Source organism: Molothrus ater, chromosome 25 (genome assembly GCF_012460135.2).
Source record: "Molothrus ater isolate BHLD 08-10-18 breed brown headed cowbird chromosome 25, BPBGC_Mater_1.1, whole genome shotgun sequence".
Taxonomy (NCBI): domain Eukaryota; kingdom Metazoa; phylum Chordata; class Aves; order Passeriformes; family Icteridae; genus Molothrus; species Molothrus ater.
In genome coordinates, this window is record NC_050502.2 from 2,279,652 (window position 1) to 2,300,717 (window position 21,066).

General features: G+C 51.6%; 2 protein-coding genes across 2 annotated transcripts in view; both read right to left on the reverse strand.

The window, feature by feature from the left end:
* SLC16A4 (solute carrier family 16 member 4) overlaps positions 1-13,277 on the reverse strand; it is a 24,486-nt gene extending 11,209 nt beyond the window's left edge. Inside the window, exons 1-7 of the mRNA XM_054517264.1 lie at positions 13,152-13,277; positions 12,378-12,499; positions 10,972-11,104; positions 8,028-8,171; positions 5,456-5,625; positions 4,244-4,301; positions 3,013-3,639 (exon numbers count right to left, since the gene is read on the reverse strand). Of these exons, the coding sequence (XP_054373239.1) occupies positions 3,013-3,639; positions 4,244-4,301; positions 5,456-5,625; positions 8,028-8,171; positions 10,972-11,104; positions 12,378-12,499; positions 13,152-13,161 (1,264 nt within the window). The 5' untranslated portion in view covers positions 13,162-13,277. The remainder of the gene's footprint in view (positions 1-3,012; positions 3,640-4,243; positions 4,302-5,455; positions 5,626-8,027; positions 8,172-10,971; positions 11,105-12,377; positions 12,500-13,151) is intronic.
* A 4,128-nt stretch (positions 13,278-17,405) lies between these two features.
* On the reverse strand, positions 17,406-19,934 carry LAMTOR5 (late endosomal/lysosomal adaptor, MAPK and MTOR activator 5). Its single transcript, XM_036398380.1, has 4 exons — positions 19,856-19,934; positions 19,217-19,278; positions 18,371-18,488; positions 17,406-17,703 (listed from the first exon to the last, which is right to left on the reverse strand). The coding sequence occupies exons 1-4, from the start codon at positions 19,888-19,890 to the stop codon at positions 17,643-17,645; spliced, it is 276 nt and encodes a 91-aa protein (XP_036254273.1). The 5' UTR covers positions 19,891-19,934; the 3' UTR covers positions 17,406-17,642.
* Between the last annotated feature and the right edge of the window lie 1,132 nt (positions 19,935-21,066).

The window sequence follows — 21,066 nt, forward strand, 5'->3', positions numbered from 1 at the left end:
TCTATTATTTCTAGATATTTTATATATTATTTCATATAAATTTATTAGATATTATAAATCTAGCTGTATTTTATACTATTTTATAATGTTATTTTTATTATTTGTAGTATATGTATTATATTGATACTTACAGTATTTTATCTTTCATATTACTAATATTATAGTTTATTATCAGTCATAATATATAATTTATATTATATTATAGTATATTATAGTATATTTTAGTGCATAATATATTTTTATATTATCTGTATTATTTTCTATTAGTAACTGTATTTCATATAGTTAAATTATACTTATCCTCACATTACTATATTTATTATTTAGTATTTGTGTATTTTTAATATTTTTATATTTTTATTTTACATTATAATACAATATTACATATAATATATTCTAATATAGTTATATTAGAATATAATATACGTTATTTTATAACGTATATAATAACGTAATTTTATAACGTATATAATATACGTTATTTTATAATATATTATTTATATTATTTTTATTCCTTATGTGTGTTAGACTTAATTATTTATATTAACCCTAATATTTTAAAATTTATTTTATAATATTATTTGCACTATTTTATATTACTATATTCATTGTTTTATACATTTTTATTCTATAGTTTTAAATTATTATATTTATAATTTATTACTGATTTTTATAATATTGCTTTTTTTTTAAATTCAATATTATTTCTGTTATTGGCTGTGTCACATCCCAGTTTCCCTGTTCATTGTGAGGACGTGACCACAAAAGCCTAAAATTCCAGAAAGTTCCAGATATTTTTAGGCTGTTACAAAATCCAGGGATTGGGATTTTCCCTTTTCCCTTGTGCTGCTCTTCCCAAGGGCACCAAAGTGCTCTGGGAAAATTCCCTTTGGGGGGAATTTCACCCTTCAGGTGAAATCTGCACCCTCAAATGCCCTAAATCAGGACAGAGGAACCTGCTGAAGAGAAAAATCTGAATATTAAGAAGAAAACTGCGGCTGAGATTTTAATTTTTCTAAAATCAATTCTATTTAAATTCTAAAATTTAATTTTTCTAAAACCCCAGGCATTTTGTAGAAACCCAGGCATTTTAGAGGCTCAGCAGCCTTTTAGTTGTCGGGGTTTTGAGAGTCTTGGTTTTGAGAGTTGGAGTTTTGAGGGTTGTTTTTTACATTTCTTGGTACATTTTTACATTTTTACGAAGCAAAGATCAAGGAGCTCTCAGGTGAGCTCATGTCCCACTGAGCCCCGTGTCCCTCCCACTCCTAATCCCAAATATCCCATTAATTCCTGGGGAATCCTAACACCTCAGCAACCCCTCCCTGCTGAGTATTCCCCAGCACTGCAGAAATAAAATTTTTGTATTTTTGTACAATAAAATATTTGCTGCTGATTGAGGCTGGAGCCACTTTCTTACCCCAGCATGGCTTTAGTGTTAATCCTGGCTTAAAACCAGGCAGGGGTTTGGGTTTTGGGGAGTGTGCATTAAAGCCAGGCATTGGTTTGGGTTTTGGGGAGTGTGCCTTAAAACCAGGCATGGGTTTGGGTTTGGGAACTGTTCTTTATAACCAGGCATGGGTTTGGTTTTTGGGGAGTGTCCCTTGTTTTTTCCCCATCTGGAGGTGGATGTGCCTAATTGAAATGCCTGGATCTGGACATGGGTTTGGGTTTTGGGGAGTGTGCCTTAAAACCAGCCATGGGTTTGGTTTTTGGGAACTGTTCTTTATAACTAGGCAAGGGTTTGGGGTTTGGGTTTTGGGGAGTTTGCCTTGTTTTTCCTCACTTGGAATTTGGGATGTGCCAAATCCAAATGCCTGAATCTGGACATGGGTTTGATTTTGAGAAGTGTTCTTTATAACCAGGCATGGGTTTGGTTTTTGGAGAGTGTGCCTTAAAACCAGGCATGGGTTTGGGTTTGGGAAGTGTTCTTTATAACCAGGCATGGGTTTGGTTTTTGGGGAGTTTGCCTTGTTTTTTCCCCACTTGGAGTTTGGGATGTGCCAAATCCAAATGCCTGGGTCTGGGCATGGGTTTAGTTTTGGGGAGTGTGCCTTAAAACCAGGCATGGCGTTGGGTTTTGGGGTTTGGGTTTTGGAGTTTGGGTTTTTGGGGAGTTTGCCTTGTTTTTTCCCCACTTGGAGTTTGGGATGTGCCAAATCCAAATGCCTGGATCGGGATATGGGTTTAGGTTTTGGGGAGTGTGCCTTAAAACCAGGCATGGGTTTGGTTTTTGGGAACTGTTCTTTATAACCAGGCATAGGTTTGGTTTTGGGGAATCTGCCTTAAAACCAGGCATGAGTTTGGTTTTTGGGAGTGTCCTTTATAACCAGGCAAGGGTTTGGGTTTTGGGGTTTGGGTTTTGGGGAGTTTGCCTTGTTTTTCCTCACTTGGAATTTGAGATGTGCCAAATCCAAATGCCTGGATCTGGACATGGGTTTGATTTTGAGAAGTGTTCTTTATAACCAGGCATGGGTTTGGTTTTTGGAGAGTGTGCCTTAAAGCCAGGCATGGGTTTGGTTTTGGGAAGTGTTCTTTATAACCAGGCATGGGTTTGGTTTTTGGGGAGTTTGCCTTGTTTTTTCCCCCCTTGGAGTTTGGGATGTGCCAAATCCAAATGCCTGGATCGGGATATGGGTTTAGGTTTTGGGGAGTGTGTCTTGAAGCCAGGCATGGGTTTGGTTTTGGGAAGTGTTCTTTATAACCAGGCATGGGTTTGATTTTTGAGGAGAGTGCCTTGTTTTTTCCCCCCTTGGAGTTTGGGATGTGCCAAATCCAAATGCCTGGATCCGCATTACTGTGGGAGGTTTTTCCCCCAATACTGCATTTCTCCCTTTTGGGTCAAGCTGGAGAGTTTTGAATGCACCTCAGGATTCTGGTGGTTTGTGGGTTTAAGCCCAGCAGGGATTGTGGTGGGCACAGAGCACCTTTTAGGTGGAGATTTGTGGTTTTTGGGAGCAGGGAGGGTGTGGGATCATCCAGCTGGCACTGGGAGAAGCACCCAGGAGGATCCACCCCAGGACATATCTGGGGCCATTTCTGGGCAGAATTGGGGGTGTTTGGCTGTGAGCTGGGGGTGTGAAGGGTCTCTGTGCCTACCAGCCACGGCGATGAGGTAGGAGCCATCCCTGCTGCTCAAGCCCAGGGTCCTGGCTCTGGCCACCAGGTGGAAGAAGGGCACGAAATAGGCCAGGTGGCTGAAGAGGAAAGACCAGGTGAAGATGTAGAAAACGGGATCCTTCAGCGGGGAGAAGTCCAGGAGAGGCTGGGGAGGTTCCTTTGTGGTGGCTGCAGGGGTTTGGGGGCCTCTCCTGGCCTCGGTGGGGGTTTCTGAGGAGCTCTCCAGGCTGGGTTTCTGCAGCTTTCCCAAGGCAGATGGATTTGCTGGCTCTGAGACATCTCTGCCGTGGGGCACCACGAGTCTCTCTGTGCTGGGAGCCTCCTGTGCGTGAAGAAGCTGTGATTCCCTCTGAGTGCTTCCATCTGAACACCCACCAGGACTTTCTGGATCCTTCTCTGCCCCTGGAGACCCCTGGTGTTGATTTTTGGCAGGTTCCCGAGGCAGCTGGGGGCTGGCAGGCCACAGCAGCATGCTGGAAGGCACCAGGTTCAGCATGATGCCTCCAAAAATGAGCAGAGTACCTGAGGGAAGGCAAAAGGGGGTTTGTTCTTGGCTTGGAAAGGGGGGAGCAGCAGGAAATGGCCTTTTAGACCAGGGTGTGGTTTTCACTGACCATGGAGGAAGCTCTCTTTGCCTTCCCCTTATGGAGGAGTTAAAAAACGAGGGATTTTTATTCCTGCTTTTCCAGCTGGAAGTTCATTTTGCTGTGATGCACAGGACAAATCCACAGCTACCTCTGGGGTCTGTTTTGCTTTTCCTCATTTAAAGTCAGGATGGACCTTCAAGATGGTCTTGAAACACTACAGTAAAATTAGGGATTTCTGGGTTTGATTTCTGAGATCTGTGCTTCGACTCTGATTTTAATGAGGGATTTCTGGGTTTGATTTCTGAGATCTGTGCTTTGACTCTGATTTTAGTGAGGGATTTCTGGGTTTGATTTCTGAGATTTGTGCTTCAACTCTGATTTTAATGAGGGATTTCTGGGTTTGATTTCTGAGATCTGTGCTTTGACTCCGATTTTAATGACTGATTAAGTGTTCAATTATTAACAAGATGTCCCCAAACTATCCTAGAAGAGGCAGAGTTATTCCTTGGTGTGCTGAACTTTTAAGAGTCTCTTAGAGCCTCCAGATCTCCCCAAATTCCCTCTCAGAGCTGATGAATTGGAAGGAACAGGATCCAGCTGCAGCTTTGGAAGGACTTTGCCCCTGCAGGGCTTCTCTGCCTTCAGCTGCCCAGCCCTGGAGGAAGGAGTTTGAAACTCTGAATGCCTTCAGAGAGAAATGCCAACTTATAATGGTGCCTCCCTACCCAGATCACAGAATCCCAGACTGGTTTGGGTTGCAAGGGACTTCAGAGCCCATCCCTTCCACCCCTGCCATGGCAGGGACACCTTCACTGCCCCAGATTGCTCCAACCTGGCCTTGGGCACTGCCAGGGATCCAGGGGCAGCCACAGGGGGACTGAGGGATGTTTTGTGCTCAGTGCACACCTTGTACAGCAGCAGGGATCTGCAATCCAGGCTCTGCATCACCCTGGCACTGGGAAGCTCCTGGTCCATGAAATGTTTTGGCTCCTTGAAATTGCATCCACAGATAGAGCAGAACCAGCCCAGGGATATTGATTGGGAATATTAATTGCTGGTGGAACAGCAGCATTCCTGAAACTTTGCATGGAGCTGGAATTTACAGAACCCTTGGCAGCTTCCAGCCAGGCACCTCTGCAGGCTGGGGGCAGCTGATTTGGAGGGCAGGGAACAAAAAATGATGGTTTGGGTTGGAAGGAACCCTAAAGCTGCTTCTGTCATTCCACCCCTGCCATGGCAGAGACACCTTCCACTGTCCCAGGCTGCTCCAAGCCCTGTCCAAGCTGGCCTTGGGCACTGCCAGGGATCCAGGGGGAGCCACAGGGGACTGAGGGATTGTTTTGTGCTCAGTGCACACCTTGTACAGCAGCAGGGATCTGCAATCCTGGCACTGGGAAGCTCCTGGTCCATGAAATCTTTTGGCTGCTTGAAATTGCATCCACAGACAGAGCAGAACCAGCCCAGGGATATTGATTGGGAATATTAATTTTTTCCTGTGCATGGAGCTGGAATTTACAGAACCCTTGGCAGCTTTGGGCTGGGTGCCTCTGCAGGCTGGGGGCAGCTGATTTGGAGGCCAGGGAACAAAAAATGATGGTTTGGGTTGGAAGGAACCCTAAAGCTGCTCCCAATCCAGCCCCTGCCATGGGATGATTCTGGTTCTCCTTCCACTGTTCCAGGCTGCTCCAAACCCCATCCAAGCTGGCCTTGGGCACTGCCAGGGATCCACAGGTGCTCTGGGCACCCTGTGCCCTCTCACCTTGCCATCCATAGGCCTCGATGAGGAGCTGGGTGAAGGGGGCCATGAGGAAGGTCAGCCCCATGCCCGAGCGGGCCAGGGCGTTGCTGAGCGCCAGGCGAGCCCGGCAGCGCTTGGCTGTCACCACTGCAGCTGCCTGGTACAGACAGGCAAAGCCCAGCCCTGGGGAAAGGGGAAATGACAGTGAGAGACTCCAGCAGGCAAAGCCCAGCCCTGGGGAAAGGGGAAATGACAGTGAGAGACTCCAGCAGGCAAAGCCCAGCCCTGGGGAAAGGGGAAATGACAGTGAGAGACTCCAGCAGGCAAAGCCCAGCCCTGGGGAAAGGGGGAAATGAGTGAGAGACTCCAGCAGGCAAAGCCCAGCCCTGGGGAAAGGGGGAAATGAGTGAGAGACTCCAGCAGGCAAAGCCCAGCCCTGGGGAAAGGGGGAAAGGACAGTGAGAGACTCCAGCAGGCAAAGCCCAGCCCTGGGGAAAGGGGAAATGACAGTGAGAGACTCCAGCAGGCAAAGCCCAGCCCTGGGGAAAGGGGGAAAATAAGGGACTCCCACCCCAGAGGGACTCCATCCCTGAGGGAAGGGGGGAAATGAGAATAAAAGGTTCCCACCACGGAGAGATTCCATCAAGCAAAGCCCATCCCTGAGAGAAGGGGAGAAATGGGAATAAAGGCTGCCACCACAGAGGAACTGCCATCAGGAAAAGCCCATCCCTGTGGGAAGGGGGAACATAAGGGACTCCCACCCCAGAGGGACTCCATCCCTGAGAGAAGGGGGGAAATGAGAGGAAGAGGCTCCCACCACAGAGAGACTCCATCAGGCAAAACCCATCCCTGGGGGAGAGGAAAATGAGAGTGAGAGACTCCACTGGCAAAGCCCATCCCTGTGGGAAGGGAGGGAAATGGGAATAAAGGCTCCCACCATAGAGAGACTCCATCCCTGAGGGAAGGGGAAAAATGAGAATAAAGGATCCCACCACAGAAAGACTCCATCAGGCAAAGCCTGTCCCTGGGGAAGGGGAAAATGAGAATTAGGGGCTCTCACCACAGAGAGACTCCATCAGGCAAAACCTGTCCCTGGGGAAGGGGAAAATGAGAATTAGGGGCTCTCACCACAGAGAGACTCCATCAGGCAAAACCTGTCCCTGGGGAAGGGGAAAATGAGAATTAGGGGCTCTCACCACAGAGAGACTCCATCCCTGAAGGAAGGGGGAAAATGAGAATAAAGGTTCCCACCACAAACTCCCATCAGGCAAAACTCATCCCTCTGGGAAGGGGGCAAATGAGAATAAAGGCTCCCACCATAGTGAGACTCGTGGTGCCCCATGGCAGAGATGTCTCTGAGCCAGCCTTGGGGAGGCTGCAGAAACCCAGCCCAGAGAGCTCCTCCTCAGAAACACCCACTGAGGCCAGGGGAAGGCACAAACCCCTTCCAGTCCCAAAAAGGGGCTCCTGTGTGGGGATTCCATGTGCTGCTATCCCAGGCTGGCAGTTCCTGGCCGAAAGGAGAGGATTTCTGCTCTCACAGTCAGAAGAGAGTGAGATTTGGTGGGTGAAGTTTGGTGTCTGGGGGGTTGGAGGTTCTCCCCTTTTATAAGGGATTTTAAAAGGCCAGGATCCGTGTAGGTCCAGGAAAAAAATCAAAGTTGGTTGGGACTGGGATGTTGAAATTGGTGTTTTACTCTGAGCATGAAGCTCTGGGAGTTCACATGGTAACAGAAAGGAGCTGGGGATGCTTTGGCACTGAAGGTTCATGGAATTACAGAATATCCTGAGGTGGAAGGGACCCACCAGGATCATCCAGTCCAACCCCTGCCCTGCACAGACCCCCCCAAATCCCACCCTGTGCATCCCTGGCGGTGCTGCCCAAACACTCCTGGAGCTCTGGCAGCCTCGGGGCTGTGCCCATTCCCTGGGGAGCCTGGGCAGTGCCAGCACCCTCTGGGGGAAGAGCCTTTCCTGAGATCCAACCCAAACCTGCCCTGGCACAGCTCTGTGCATGAGTGTCTGATCCTCACCCACCCAGGAGGGTCCTGAGCTGTGTGTGGGGGTACAGGCAGTGCCAGCACCCTCTGAGGGAAGAACTTTCCCTGATAGGAAACCTTTCCCTGCCCTGGCACAGCTTTTGCATGAGTGTCTGATCCTCACCCACCCAGGAGCAAGGCCCAGGAGGGCCCTGGGCTGTGTTTGGGGGTACAGGGTGTCCCTGGCAGGGCAGGCAGTGCCAGTACCCCCTGGAGGAAGAACCTTTCCTGAGATCCAACCCAAACCTGCCCTGGCACAGCTCTGTGCATGAGTGTCTGATCCTCACCCACCCAGGAGGGCCCTGGGCTGTGTGTGGGGGCACAGGGGTCCCTGGCAGGGCAGGCAGTGCCCAGCAGCCTCTGGGGAAGAACCTTTCCTTGATCTCCATTCCAACGCTCTGACACAGCTCCTTCCTCAGGCCCTGCCCCTGATCACCCCAGGCTCCTCCAGCTGAACAAAGCCCTGCAGAACAAACCCCCCTTCCCCAGGTCTAAGGCTAAAGGAGCCGATTTCCTGCCCCTGCAGTAAAACAATGCCCATCTCACCCAGCAGGAAGCCCATGGAGAAGCAGAGGAAGGAGACACTGGTGGCCTGGGTGCTGAGCAGGCAGCCCCCAGCCACCAGCCCAGCCCCGAGGATGGAGATCGGCCGCTCTCCCAGGCGCTGGCACAGCACGGACACCAGCGGGGCTGCAAGGGAAACGGGGACACAGCTCAGCCCTGGGGACACAGCTCAGCCCCAGGGACACAGCTCAGCCCTGGGGACACAGCCCTGGGGACACAGCTCAGCCCTGGGGACACAGCTCAGTCCCGGGGACACAGCTCAGCCCTGGGGACACAGCCCTGGGGACACAGCTCAGCCCTGGGGACACAGCTCAGCCCTGGGGACACAGCCCTGGGGACACAGCTCAGCCCCGGGGACACAGCTCAGCCCCGGGGACACAGCCCCGGGGACACAGCACAGGGGACACAGCTCAGCCCCGGGGACACAGCTCAGCACAGGGGACACAGGTCAGGGGACACAGCTCAGCCCAGGGGACACAGCTCAGCCCCGGGGACACAGCTCAGCACAAGGGACACAGCTCAGCCCCGGGGACACAGCTCAGCCCCGGGGACACAGCCCAGGGGACACAGCTCAGCCCTGGGGACACAGCACAGGGGACACAGCTCAGCCCTGGGGACACAGCCCTGGGGACACAGCTCAGCCCCGGGGACACAGCTCAGTCCCGGGGACACAGCTCAGCCCAGGGGACACAGCTCAGCCCCGGGGACACAGCACAGGGGACACAGCTCAGCCCCAGGGACACAGCTCAGCCCCGGGGACACAGCACAGGGGACACCTCAACAGCAACATCCCCTTATCTCTGTCCTCCACTGAAGCAGTTTCTCTGAGCCCTGGCTTTGCAGTCAGGCTAAATAGCTCTGTTTTCTAACCACAGACTCAACTCAAAAATGTACATTTCACCTAAATCAAAATGGATTTCTACCTGGGAAAATCTCCACTCTGCCTCAATAGGCTGCTCTGGCAGGGCTTGGGGACCTGCCTGGCACCTCTGGGAAGCTTTGGGAGGCAGGAGGCTCCTGATTGCATTTCGGGCATGCAGGGTAATGGCCGTGGACTTGAGCAGAAACTAAGAGGGTTGAACTCCTGTTTAAGGCTTTGAAGGCCTTAGGTTTAGATAATCCTAAATTTCTTAGATGATGGGAAGGATTCTAGGGGAGATAGGAAGGAGGATGGTGGACATGGAGGTTAAGATGGCAGTTATGATGCTGGTTGGCTCGTTAGTGTGTCATTGCTTTCTGTGGTTTGTGGTGTGTGGGGGTGTCACAGACATGTTTTATGGAAAATCCTCTTGTTAGTGTTCAGAAACACATAATCACATAAGCCATTATATGCAGTGCTTTTTATTAAGAGCTCTGGGTGTCAGGAGTATTCAACTCAAATCTGACTCCGACCATACATTCAGGGTGAATGTGTTTTATACTCTATCATTATATAACTTTCATGGTAATTATTGAACTTATATTGTTCTATTGTATACACAGATTTCAGCTAAACATAGCCCCCCTTTAACTTTCCAACATAGTTTCTCATGATTCTTCTTATGGTTATATAATAATTACATTTAATTACTAAACAATCATCACATCTAACAATGATATCTTTTATCATATTGTTTATGCAGGTGCAGTGATCTGAGAAAACACAAAGCTTAATATTTTCAAAGACTATTTTTAACATTTTCCAGGGCTCCACTATCACTTTCCTTAGGATTTTTCCTCCTGAGAAGCTGAGAGGCCTCAGGAACAAAATGCAACCAATGGTTATCTGCTGCTGTGGAATGCAACAGGTGCATCTGGGATTGGGCTCATGTGGTTGTTTCTAATTAATGGCCAATCACAGTCCAGCTGGCTCAGACAGAGTCCAAGCCACAAACCTTTGTTATCATTCCTTCCTATTCTATTCTTAGCTTAGCTAGCCTTCTGATGAAATCCTTTCTTCTATTCGTTTAGTACAGTTTTAATGTAATATCTATCATAAAATAATAAATCAAGCCCTCTGAAACATGGAGTCAGATCCTCGTCTCTTCCCTCAACCAAAACCCCTGTGAACACGGTCACGTGGGGGGAGTGTAATTGAGTGTAAGTGCAGAATTCCAGACCAAGGTAAAAGAACAGGCTTAGCAGGGAAAGGAGGGAGATAATGTGGCTGCTGGGGCTCTGTCTTAGTCAGTTCTTGAATGGTAAATGATTTGGGCAGGGATCCTGTCAGGGGTGTGGGAGGGGTTCATGCTCAGCAGAGAGGTTTTGCCTGTGCCCTGAGCTCACGGAGTGGGGCAGAGGAGGAGGCAAAGCCCAAAGGTTCAGCTTTCCTGAGCCTCCTTCCTCAGTCACAGCATGCCCAGCAGCTCCGAGGTATTCCACAGCTGGGACAAGAGTGCTGCTTGCTCTGGAGCTCTACAATAAACCCACAGTGAAGTTCAGGGCATCCCAGAATGGTTTGGGTTGGAAGGGACATGAAAGCTCACCCAGTCCCACCCCCTGCCATGGCAGGGACACCTTCACTGTCCTGAATTGCTCCAAACCCCGTCCAGCCTGGCTTTGGGCACTGCCAGGGATCCAGGGGCAGCCACAGCTGCTCTGGGCACCTGTGCCAGGGCCTCCCCACCCTCACACAGAAAGATTTCTTCCAATATCAAACCCCAATTTCCCTTTTTTCAGTTGAACCCATTCCCCTTTGTCCTGTCCATCCAGTTCCTGATGAAGAGTCCCTCCTGTTCACAATCTTGTACAAGGAAGGATTCCCTCACAGGGAAGGATTTCTTTCCAATTTCCATTTTTTTTCCCACTATCCCATCTGAATGTCCCAGCGTTTAGAGCCCATTCCTGCTCAGACCCGTGTGGGTGCCAGCCCTGTCCAGCTGGGAGCAGCCTGGGGTGGGGATGGGGTGCAGGGAGCCCCCTCAGTGCCCTGGGGACAGGAGCTCACCTCCCAGGAAGCGCAGGGAGGACATGATGGAGCCAATCCAGCTGAGCTGCTCTGAGGATCCCCCCATCTCCTCTCGGAAAGCCACGAAGAAAATCCCAAAGGTCTTGAGCGTCCCCATCACGAGCACATTGACCTGGGATGACAGGGGGTGCAGGGGAGGTGCCACAGGAGGGAGGAAAAGCTTTTCCTTCTGCTCATTTTGGGGTGGTGTGGGAGAAACAAACAGGGACACTTGAACTGGTGTTGGGGAATGCCAGCAGGGTGGGCTGGTCGTGGCCGTGCTGCAGGTTGGTCTCAAGCAGACCCTCAGAAAACCCTTTGAAAACTGATTTTCCAAAGGAAAGGAAAAAAAATTCCCTCCCTTTCCCTTCCCCTTTTCCCTTTCCCTGTCCCTTTTCCTTTCTCTCCCATCCCAGAGCTCAGCTCTTGTAGGATGCTTTTACCTTTGAAGTTATTTTTGAGTACTGCAGCAATGGTCAAAATGGATCAGTTTGGAGCTCACTGGGAGGGGATGAGGGCAGCAGGGATGGACATTAACTGGGGCAGTTTCCCAGCATTTCTCTGCCACAGGGGCAAAGGACAGACAGTTTGTGTCCTGAATTTTAACTCCTGCTGTCTCCCTGCTGGCAGGGGGTTAATGATTGACAGTGAGTTACTCGGGGTGGATTTGAAGGGAGGAAAGCTCTCCCAGCTTGGGGCATGGTGCCTTTTTACAGCTGGACTCAGTGAGCTTAAAGGTCTTCTCCAAGCTTCACAATTCCTTCATTCATCACTGGTGGGGAGATAAAGCCTGGGGCACAGAGAATTAGTGGCTTTAAGGGGTGTTGAGGTGCCAGGTCCCCCAGAGAGCACCCAAGAGTGTGTGCTGCTCCCAGTCAGTGCCTCATTGCCTGGGGTGGGATCACGCCCTTGCCAGGGGGACAGGACACTCCTTTGGGGTTTGACACCCTTTGGGGTGATGTGTTTGACCAGGGAAAAGCCATCCTGGCAAGGGGACCCTCCTGCCCATCACTGAGATGTTTGCAGGGGGCATTCCCCAGGAATGGCGTGGCTGGGGTGTGCCCTGGGATGGCTGGGGTCAGTCTGTCCTGGGGTCAGTCTGTCCTGGGGTCAGTCTGTGCTGGGGTCAGTCTGTCCTGGGGTCCGTCTGTCCTGTGCTGGGGTCAGTCTGTCCTGTGCTGGGGTCAGTCTGTCCTGTGCTGGGGTCAGTCTGTCCTGGGGTCAGTCTGTCCTGTCCTGGGGTCAGTCTGTCCTGTGCTGGGGTCAGTCTGTCCTGGGGTCAGTCTGTCTTGGGGTCAGTCTGTTCTGTGCTGGGGTCAGTCTGTCCTGTGCTGGGGTCAGTCTGTCCTGGAGATCCCCCTGCCCCAGCCCCAGCCCCGGGAGGGTTTGGATCACTCCCCACTCACCAGGAAGAAGTGAAGCACCACTCCCCACGCCCACCCTGCTCCTGCTGCTCCTGAGCCTCGGCTCTTCCCGGCTGACGGAGCCTCCGGAGCCTCCAGCTCCTCATCCTCCTTCCCCTCTCCTGCTGGTGAGAGTGTCAGGACATGTGAACACCTTCCACTGCTCCTGTTCCCATTCCCAGCCATTCCCAACCATTCCTAACCATTCCCAGCCATTCCCAACCATTCCCAGCCATTCCCAGCCATCCCTAACCATTCCCAGCCATTCCCAACCATTCCAAACCATTTCCAGCCATTCCCAACCATTCCCAGCCATTCCCAACCATTCCCAACCATTCCCAACCATTCCCAGCCATTCCCAGCCATTCCCAACCATTTCCAGCCATTCCCAACCATCCCCAGCCATTCCCAGCCATTCCCTGGAGCCCTGGGGCTGTGCTGGGGCAGACACCACGCTCTGCACTCACTCGGGTGATGCTTCCACCAGACTCTCTGACAATTCCAATTATTCCTGTCTGAAAACAGTTCCATTTTCTTTCTCATTCCCACGAAATCACTGTAACCACTTCAGCTTTAAGTGCCTTAGTGCTGCTTTGGCATTTTGGGCTGAGCCAGAAGCCCGGGGGTCACTCGGACCTCTCTGCCAGCTCTCCCACTCCAGCTTTCTCTGCTCCCATCCTCTCACCCACCCCGTGCCCCTGGCAGAGGCAGGATCCTGCCCGAGGCAGCAGCTGGACCCTACAGCCCTTGGGGTGATGAACTGGAACTTTTCCTTACTGCTCGGCATGCTGGAAAATCCTCCCCGGGACTGCCGACAGCGAAGAGGAATCCCTTCAGAGCTTCTTCAGTATCTTCAGAGTCTCTTCAATCTCTTCAGAGCTTCTTCAATCTCTTCAGAGCTTCTTCAATCTTTTCAGAGCTTCTTCATCTGCCCCAAAGATTAAATTCCCCTTTCCTGACCTGGCAGCCCAGAGTCTGCTCCTTCATTCCCATGCGGTGAGGATGAGGATGATGGTGTCGGCGCTGAGCGGGACATGGAGCGTGGCAAGCGCTGGGGGGACGGACCCATCCTCTTCCTCCTCCTCCTCCTCCTCTCTGGAGGCAGAGCTCGGCCCGTGCGGCCCCAAGGCCGGCAGTCCCTCCCCTTGCCCAGCTGGGAACAGGAAACCCGAGGCGTTTGGAGCAGAAATCCTGTAGGGAAGGAAAAGGAGGGGGAGCCTGCAAAGTTCTGAGCCCGGGAAAAGCTCCGGATCCCGGCCGAGCCGGGCTGGCAGCGCTGGGCTGGAGCCAGGCTGGGGCAGAGCCCGGTCCCTGCCTGTCCTGGCCCGGAGCAGCATCACTGAGCGGGGACAGGATGGAAAACTGAGCGTTCTGCAGCTGGACAGAGCAGCCCCGGGCTTTGGCTCTGTGAAAAATACGTATTTTATGGTTGGCTTTTTGCAAATGTTAAAATGGGTATTGTGAAATACAAAGCTGTGCTTGGTGTCAGGTACAAACAGGCAATGTGTGTATTTGTGATTGTGATATGTGTGGAAAGCGACCATGGGACAGTTATAAAGACCAATTCTAATAATAACTGAGGAAAGTAAAGCATGGAAGAAGGCCTTTGAACCTATCCTTTGTTCACAATTAACCTTTGTTGATTTAGGAGCATTGGAATTAAAGCGTTAAGGATGTTGCTCTTTGCTTGTAGCTAAGCCTTAAAGAGCTCTGCAATAATAACCTTTTGAAGTATAATTTTAGAATATTGCTTGTATCCTTGAAACTATAGCTCTGGAATATATATAAAGGAAACATGCTTATGTCACACCTTAACAAAACAGTGAAAAGCAGCTCGAGAAAGGAAGGTGAACATCAACTCAAGGATTTATGGTTTTGACCAAGGGAAGCTGGACATCACTGTTATGAGATTTATAGTCCTTGCAATTAAAAGGTGGATCCACATCTGGAGAGCTGGACCTCACCACATGGGATTCTTTTTCCTTCTTTTGGAAACCAGACCAGCACCATCTGGGGATGCTCCTTTTGGGATACATCCTGAGAAAAACTAAATCACAATAGTGTATAGAATTGTGATGTAAAAATTGGGAATAGAAACTGCTGATGAGTAAAAATTGGAATAGAAACTGCTGAGAAAGCTGATGAGTGCCCCTATAAATACCTGTAAGCCTCAACTATCGGTGTGCAAGTGGAGGGAAAACTTCCCCCACTGTACCCAGCACTGTATGGCTCATACTTTACCATATTAATTAATAAATTGATTGCTGCTTGAATATTGGCCTAGTCAAGCTTCTTTTCATAACAATATTATATGTGTTGTGTTAGAAAGTGATGCTGTGTTAATTCTCTTAAGTAGCTGTTAGTATAGTTTTAGGTTGTAAGAAATGTTGAAATAGAAACTATGGATACTTTTCTTTAAAGTATCTTGACATTTATCTTGACTTTTGTTTTTTTTGTCAAATAATTAAACCATATATCCCTACATTATCCAAATAATTTGTTATCAATGCACTTTCAATTAACCTTCCTCTATATTTCCTAGTATCAAAAACAATAACCAACTGTCATCATCACTCCATAACCACCCCCAAACAAACATAGAATTAACCCCAGAACTACTCCCCATAAAAAAACCCAAACAAAAATAGAAACCATGATGATAAATCATCAACCAACCACCCACCAAATTTTACATTCTTGTAGCTTACAAAAAGCATGACACTGAAGATGTCAAGATAAAGGACTCGGTACATCGATAAAGGATGTACAGAAAGGACTCACAGAGAAATAGCAGCCACAGGACACCCAAATCTTTCAGAGAAAAAGAATTTATTGCTCCATTATCAGGAGAAACGAACTTCTTCCTGCCTCGAAGGCGCTGTCAGGATTCAGAGAGAGAAGTTGACACTGCCCAGAGAGAATCCTGTGTTTGAATGGAATTTATGCATTATGTATGAGGTGTATGAATATGCAACAGGCTGTTGTTTTTAAGGGTTAATCCTCTGTTAACATGGTCCTTTTTTGGGTTTATTTTGCCCAGAAAAAGGTACCCAGACCATCTGTAACTGTTTCTATTGTCTCATATTGTCCTAATCCAAATCGTCCAAATTATTATTACTCTAACTGTATTACTAATTTTATAACCATTTCATTACTATGAAACTTTTTAAAATTAAAAAACCCCCACAAGTGGTTGGCGTTTTTCACAGCTCCCTGCCCCACTGTGAATCTGCCCGAGCTCCTGGGTGAGCACAGCCCTGCTGCTCCTGCTGAGCTGCCAGCCCAGGTGGGATTCACTCCCGAGGTCAGAGAAAAGTGGCATCAGTGGGGACAGTGATGCTCTCTGCCCTCCCTTGGCACAGAATGCAAAACCTCCTGGTTTTTGAATGCATCCACCTGGTGGAGCCCAGGATCTCCAGGAGCTTTTCCTGCAGGAAAAGAGTTTGAATAGGTACCCTGAGCTTTATTTAGGATCAGGTTTGTAGTGAGTGTGGTTTAAGGAGGGGGCAGAGGGGCAGCAGCACTCAGAGCTGTTGGATCAGGGGGAAACTGCAGCTCCAGCTGCTGCCAGCCTGGAGGGATGGAGAGGGGAGCAGCGCTCCCAGGGCCGGCACAGGCCTTGGATAAGGCAAGATCAGAGCTTGGATAGGCCAAGATCAGAGCTTGGATAGGCCAAGATCAGAGCTTGGATAAGCCAAGATCAGAGCTTGGATAAGCCAAGATCAGAGCTTGGATAGGCCAAGATCAGAGCTTGGATAGGCCAAGATCAGAGCTTGGATAAGCCAAGATCAGAGCTTGGATAGGCCAAGATCAGAGCTTGGATAGGCCAAGATCAGGGCTTTGCTGCAGCTGAACACTGAGCTGAGTGTGGAGCCTGGCCTGGCAGGGGCTACTCCTGTGTGAGCCTGGGACTATCACTGCCCAACAGAGTAAAGTCTGAGTAAAGAGAGCAGTGACAATGGCATTGCACTGACTCAGCCCAACTGTGGGAATTGGAAAAACTTCCACAGACACTGAAGGGTTTGATTTACAGCCTTGGGAGAAGCTTGGATTGATGTAAAAATACAATACACAGATATAAAGCAGAAAAATTATAATTATATTGCTATATAATATTTTCTATATAATATTTTTTATGTTTCTATAGTTGTAAATAAGAATATGCCTTAAGTAAGTGAGAAACTGAATGGGTAAGATAGTGAAAGGTTTATAGTGAAGTAATGTAATAGTATGGAGTAGGTTGGGAGTTTAGAAGTTATGATAGAAACATTAAGTTAAAACTTGTGAGTTAAAAGCCCATTAGATAAAATTATCTGCAGAAATAAGTAAAGGTGATAGGTCAGAAAAACAAAATAAATCCTTTGGCCTTTTCTGTTGGTTTAGAAAGTTCTATATATTGCCTTGTAAGAAAAAATCTTGTGCTACTCTTGAGCCATGGCTGAGTGCTTGCTCCTCTAAAACCTCAGGGCCTCTGAGACTGATGTTTACCTGAGCAATAAAACATTCTTAGCATGAAAAGTCCCATCCCTTTACTTCTAGCAGTGACAATCTCATGTTTTTCCCTCATGCTCTGCTGTGAAACTCCCCTTCCCCTTTCCCTTCCCCTTTCCCTTCCCCTTTCCCTTCCCCTTCCTGCAGCTGCAGCCCAGCTCCTTTTCCCTCCCCAGCACACAGGAACCATTGGGGTGCAGCAGCTCCCCCATCTTCCTGCAGGACTGTTTCCCTGCAGCATTTCAAATCTGTGAGAGGAAGAGGGGCCTGGGTTTGTGAGGACGTTGCCAAGATCCCTTCACATCTCCCAGGGCCAGGTTTGAAGTTCAACCCAAGGCACAGTGAGCAAGAACTCCCACAGAATGTTTAACTTGAGGAGGTGAAATGTTTCCTGGGAGAAATTCCTCAGAAAGCTTTTGTTCCTTTTCTAGAGAGGAGCCTCCAGAGTTCCAATCTTTCTCCAGAGAAATGCTAATGAAGGCAGTGGGAGAAGTTACCTTGCCAGGCCCAGCTCTCCCAGCCATAGCAAAGAGGAGGAAGGAAGGTTTTTACTGCTCATTTATTGATTTCTCCAACAAATGAGGCCCCCCAAATAGAGCAGGGAGGATCTGCTTGTTACAGGGCCTGGGGGGAGCCCATGCTTCATCCTCAGCAGCACAGGGGCTGAAATGTGAGCTGGAGAGGCAGGGAGGGAGGGAGAGCCTTCATCCCAGGTTTGGAGCTCCAAAGGGAGGGTGGCAGTGCAGGGAGGAGCTGGAGCAGAGCTGCTCCCAGGGCTCAGGACAGCAGCTTGTGCACGGCCACGGTGATGCTGTCGTGCTTCTGGATCATGATGTTCCTGCAGTAAGGACAAGGGGCTGGGGGGGCAGCTGGGCCAGCAGCAGCTGCTGGGGCTGGGGAGAGGGCAGGGGAATCCCTGAGCAGCCCAGGGCCCATCCCCACCCCAGAGCCTGGCTGCTCCATCTCCCCCCTCCATGGGCAGTGATGGAGACACCCCTGCTGCCCCAGGGACTGACAGGCTGTGTCATCCACAGGGACCCCAGGATTTGTCACCCACAGGGACCCCAGGATTTGTCACCCACAGGAATCCCAGGCTGTGTCGCCCACAGGGACCCCAGGATTTGTCACCCACAGGGACCCCAGGCTCTGCCACCCACAGGGACCCCAGGATTTGTCACCCACAGGGACCCCAGGCTCTGCCACCCACAGGGACCCCAGGAATTGTCACCCACAGGGACCCCAGGAATTGTCAACCACAGGGACCCCAGGAATTGTCACCCACAGGGACCCCAGGCCGTGTCACCCACAGGGACCCCAAGGGGGGAAGATCTCCTGAGCAGCAGTAACCAGCGGCCCCTGGAAGGTCTCCCCCTGCTTTTCCACCTCCATTAACCCAGTGCCTGTGGCAGTGCTTCCCCCCATGGCTGCTCCAGGCTCTGCCTCCAGGAGCTGCCAGGGCTGGGGGAGGGCACAGGGGCTCAGAGGCAGCTCAGGCTGGGGCTCACCCGCTGTCTGACTCCAGGCACACCACGGGAGTGTCCGTGGGGTCCGAGGTGAGCTTGGCCGCCTGCTGGGCCAGCACTGAGATGATGCCAGCGTGCTCATCTGACAGGGTGCCCCTGCCTGCAGGGGGAGGCCATGGATAACCCTCCCTGTGCCAGGGCACTGCTCTGGGACAGCCCTGACTGCCCCCCCAGGCCCAGGGGGATGCCCCTGCCCCAGGCATTTCCCTCCCTGCTCCTGCCCCAGGCATTTCCCTCCCTGCTCCTGCCCCAGGCATTTCCCTCCCTGCCCCTGCCCCAGGCATTTCCCTCCCTGCTCCTGCCCGAGCCCAATTCCCTCCCTGCTCCTGCCCGAGCCCAATTCCCTCCCTGGTCCTGCCCGAGCCCAATTCCCTCCCTGGTCCTGTCTGGGCCCAATTCCCTCCCTGGTCCTGTCTGGGCCCAATTCCCTCCCAGGTTCTGCCCAGGCCCATTTCTCTCCCTGAGGGCTGACTCAGCATCTCCCCAAATAGTTCCTCTCCCTCTACCAAAAATCCCAAACTGAGGTGTCAGGAGGAGCTGGCCGTGGTAGGCACAGGCAGGTGGTGACCCTTGGGGACACCCAAAGGAGGGGACAGGGCAGTGGGGCAGGGCAGGTGTCCCCAGAGTGATGCATGACAGGGCACCCCCAGGGAGGGTCTGTAGGGCTGGGCCTGGTGCCCCCATCCTGGGGAGCCCCTCAAAGGAGATGGGCAGGACCTGGGGCACCCCAACCCTCCCATGGGGCAGGACCTGGGGCACCCCAAACCCCCACGGGGCAGTGCCAGGAGCCCCCCACGGTGCCCCCCAGGCCCGGAGCTCCTCACTCACAGCCCAGGTTGAGCCCCTGCGAGTCGGTGCACAGCACACCCACCACGGCCGGGCTCTTCATGCTGCGGGAGAGAGCAGCAATCAGAGCCCGGCAAGGACAGCCCGGCCCCCTCAGCCCCCGGCCCTGTGTCCCCCCATCTCCCCACGTCCCCCCCATACCCCCGTGTGGGGGACACCCCCGGTTTCCCATGTCCCCCCATATTTCCCCGTGTGTCCATGTTCCCCGTGCCCCCACCGTGTACCCCCATATCGCCCCATGTCCCCGTGTCCCTATGTCACCATATCCCCCCCATGCCCCCCACATCCCCCGTGTCCCCCCGTCTCCGTGCCGCCCCATATCCCCCCGTGCCCCCCATATCCCCCCATGTCCCTCCATGTCCCCCCGTGCCTCCATGTCCCCGTGCCCCCCTATCCCCCCATATCCCCCTGTGTCCCCCATATCCCCCAATGTCCCCTTGTCCTTTCCATGTCCCCCCATATCCCCCCTTGTTCCCCCCATCCCCCTGTGCCCCCCATATCCCTTCATGTCCCCCATATCTCCCCGTGCCTCCACGTTCCCCTCGTTCCCCCATGCCCCCCCACATCCCCCGTGTCCCCCCATATCTCCCCATGTCCCCCCCATCCCCGCTGTCCCCTCACGTCTCCTCCAGATGCTGTTCCAGCGTTCCCTCCATCGCCCCTCGCCTCCACTTCCGCACCGCACACGTGACCCCGCCACGGCGGCTCCGCAGGGCCAAAAGCGCTCGGGGCGCGCTCGGCTCCGCGGGGATGTCCTGATTTGGGGACTCCCCGATTTTGGGATGCCCCGACTTGGGGACTCCCCGATTTTGGGATGCCCCGATTTGGGGATGCCCCTGTTTCGGGGATGCCCCGATTTTGGGGATGCCCAGATTTGGGGACGCCGGGATTTGGGGATGCCTCGATTTTGGGACTCCCCGATTTTGGGGACGCCCCGATTTTGGGATGCCCCGATTTTGGGATGCCCTGATTTCTCCGTGGCATCACAAATCCCTTCCCCAGGTGTTGGCTCCTGGATGCTGCCCGTCAGTTTCCACGTCCCCTCTTTATTTTATCCAGGAAAAATCAAGGATGAGACAATTTGAAGAGTGAAAGTGGATGCAGAAAGTGCTAAAAATGTGGGAGTTGTGCTTAATTTCTGGACATCTCCCGGTGAAAAATATTACAAATTATTTTCTCCCAGCAGACCCCACCACAACAAAAAGAAATAAAACATCCTAGCAGGAAACTTCTAGGAAATAGGAAATATCCCAGGGAATATCCTTGTAAGTTCTCCCTAGAGGAGCAGAGCTCCCGGTGGGGGAAGCCTGGTGGCAAAGCAGGGACAGGCAAAGTCAGCCGGGGTTGTGAGCGCAGCCCCGGTGCTCTTCGATCCCCGGAGCCCCTCCCGGCCAGAACGGAGCCAGGAACCCCTCGGGGCCGGGACGGGCGAGTCCCCAGCGCTGTTTGATGTCTGCTTCAAGGTGAAGCAGCTGCGAGAGCCAGAGCAGGATGGGAGCGGCTGGGACATGGCTGGGATGGGATGGGATGGGATGGGACCAGGACAGAGCTGGGATGAGAAGGGGACACGGCTGGGATGGGACCTGATCAGGGCACAACTGAGACAGGAGCAGGACAGGGCTGGGATGGGACAGGGACAGGGCTGGGATGGGAATGGGATAGAGCTGGGACAGGACAGGGACAGGGACAGGGCTGGGATGGGAATGGGATAGAGCTGGGACAGGACAGGGACATGGCTGGAGAGGAGAGAAGTTAGACGGAACAATTCCTTCTACCCAAGGACAGCCAATCCGGATCTCAAGCCCAAGAGCAGAAACAATGTGGACTGAAGA

Coding starts and splice junctions, on each gene's coding strand:
- LAMTOR5 (XM_036398380.1), bottom strand. CDS start 19,890: ATGGAGGGAACGCTGGAACAGCATCTGGAGGAGAC. Junction 19,279..19,855: donor GAACAGCATCTGGAGGAGAC/GTGAGGGGACAG, acceptor TCTCTCCCGCAG/CATGAAGAGCCCGGCCGTGG. Junction 18,489..19,216: donor GCAGGGGCTCAACCTGGGCT/GTGAGTGAGGAG, acceptor CTCCCCCTGCAG/GCAGGGGCACCCTGTCAGAT.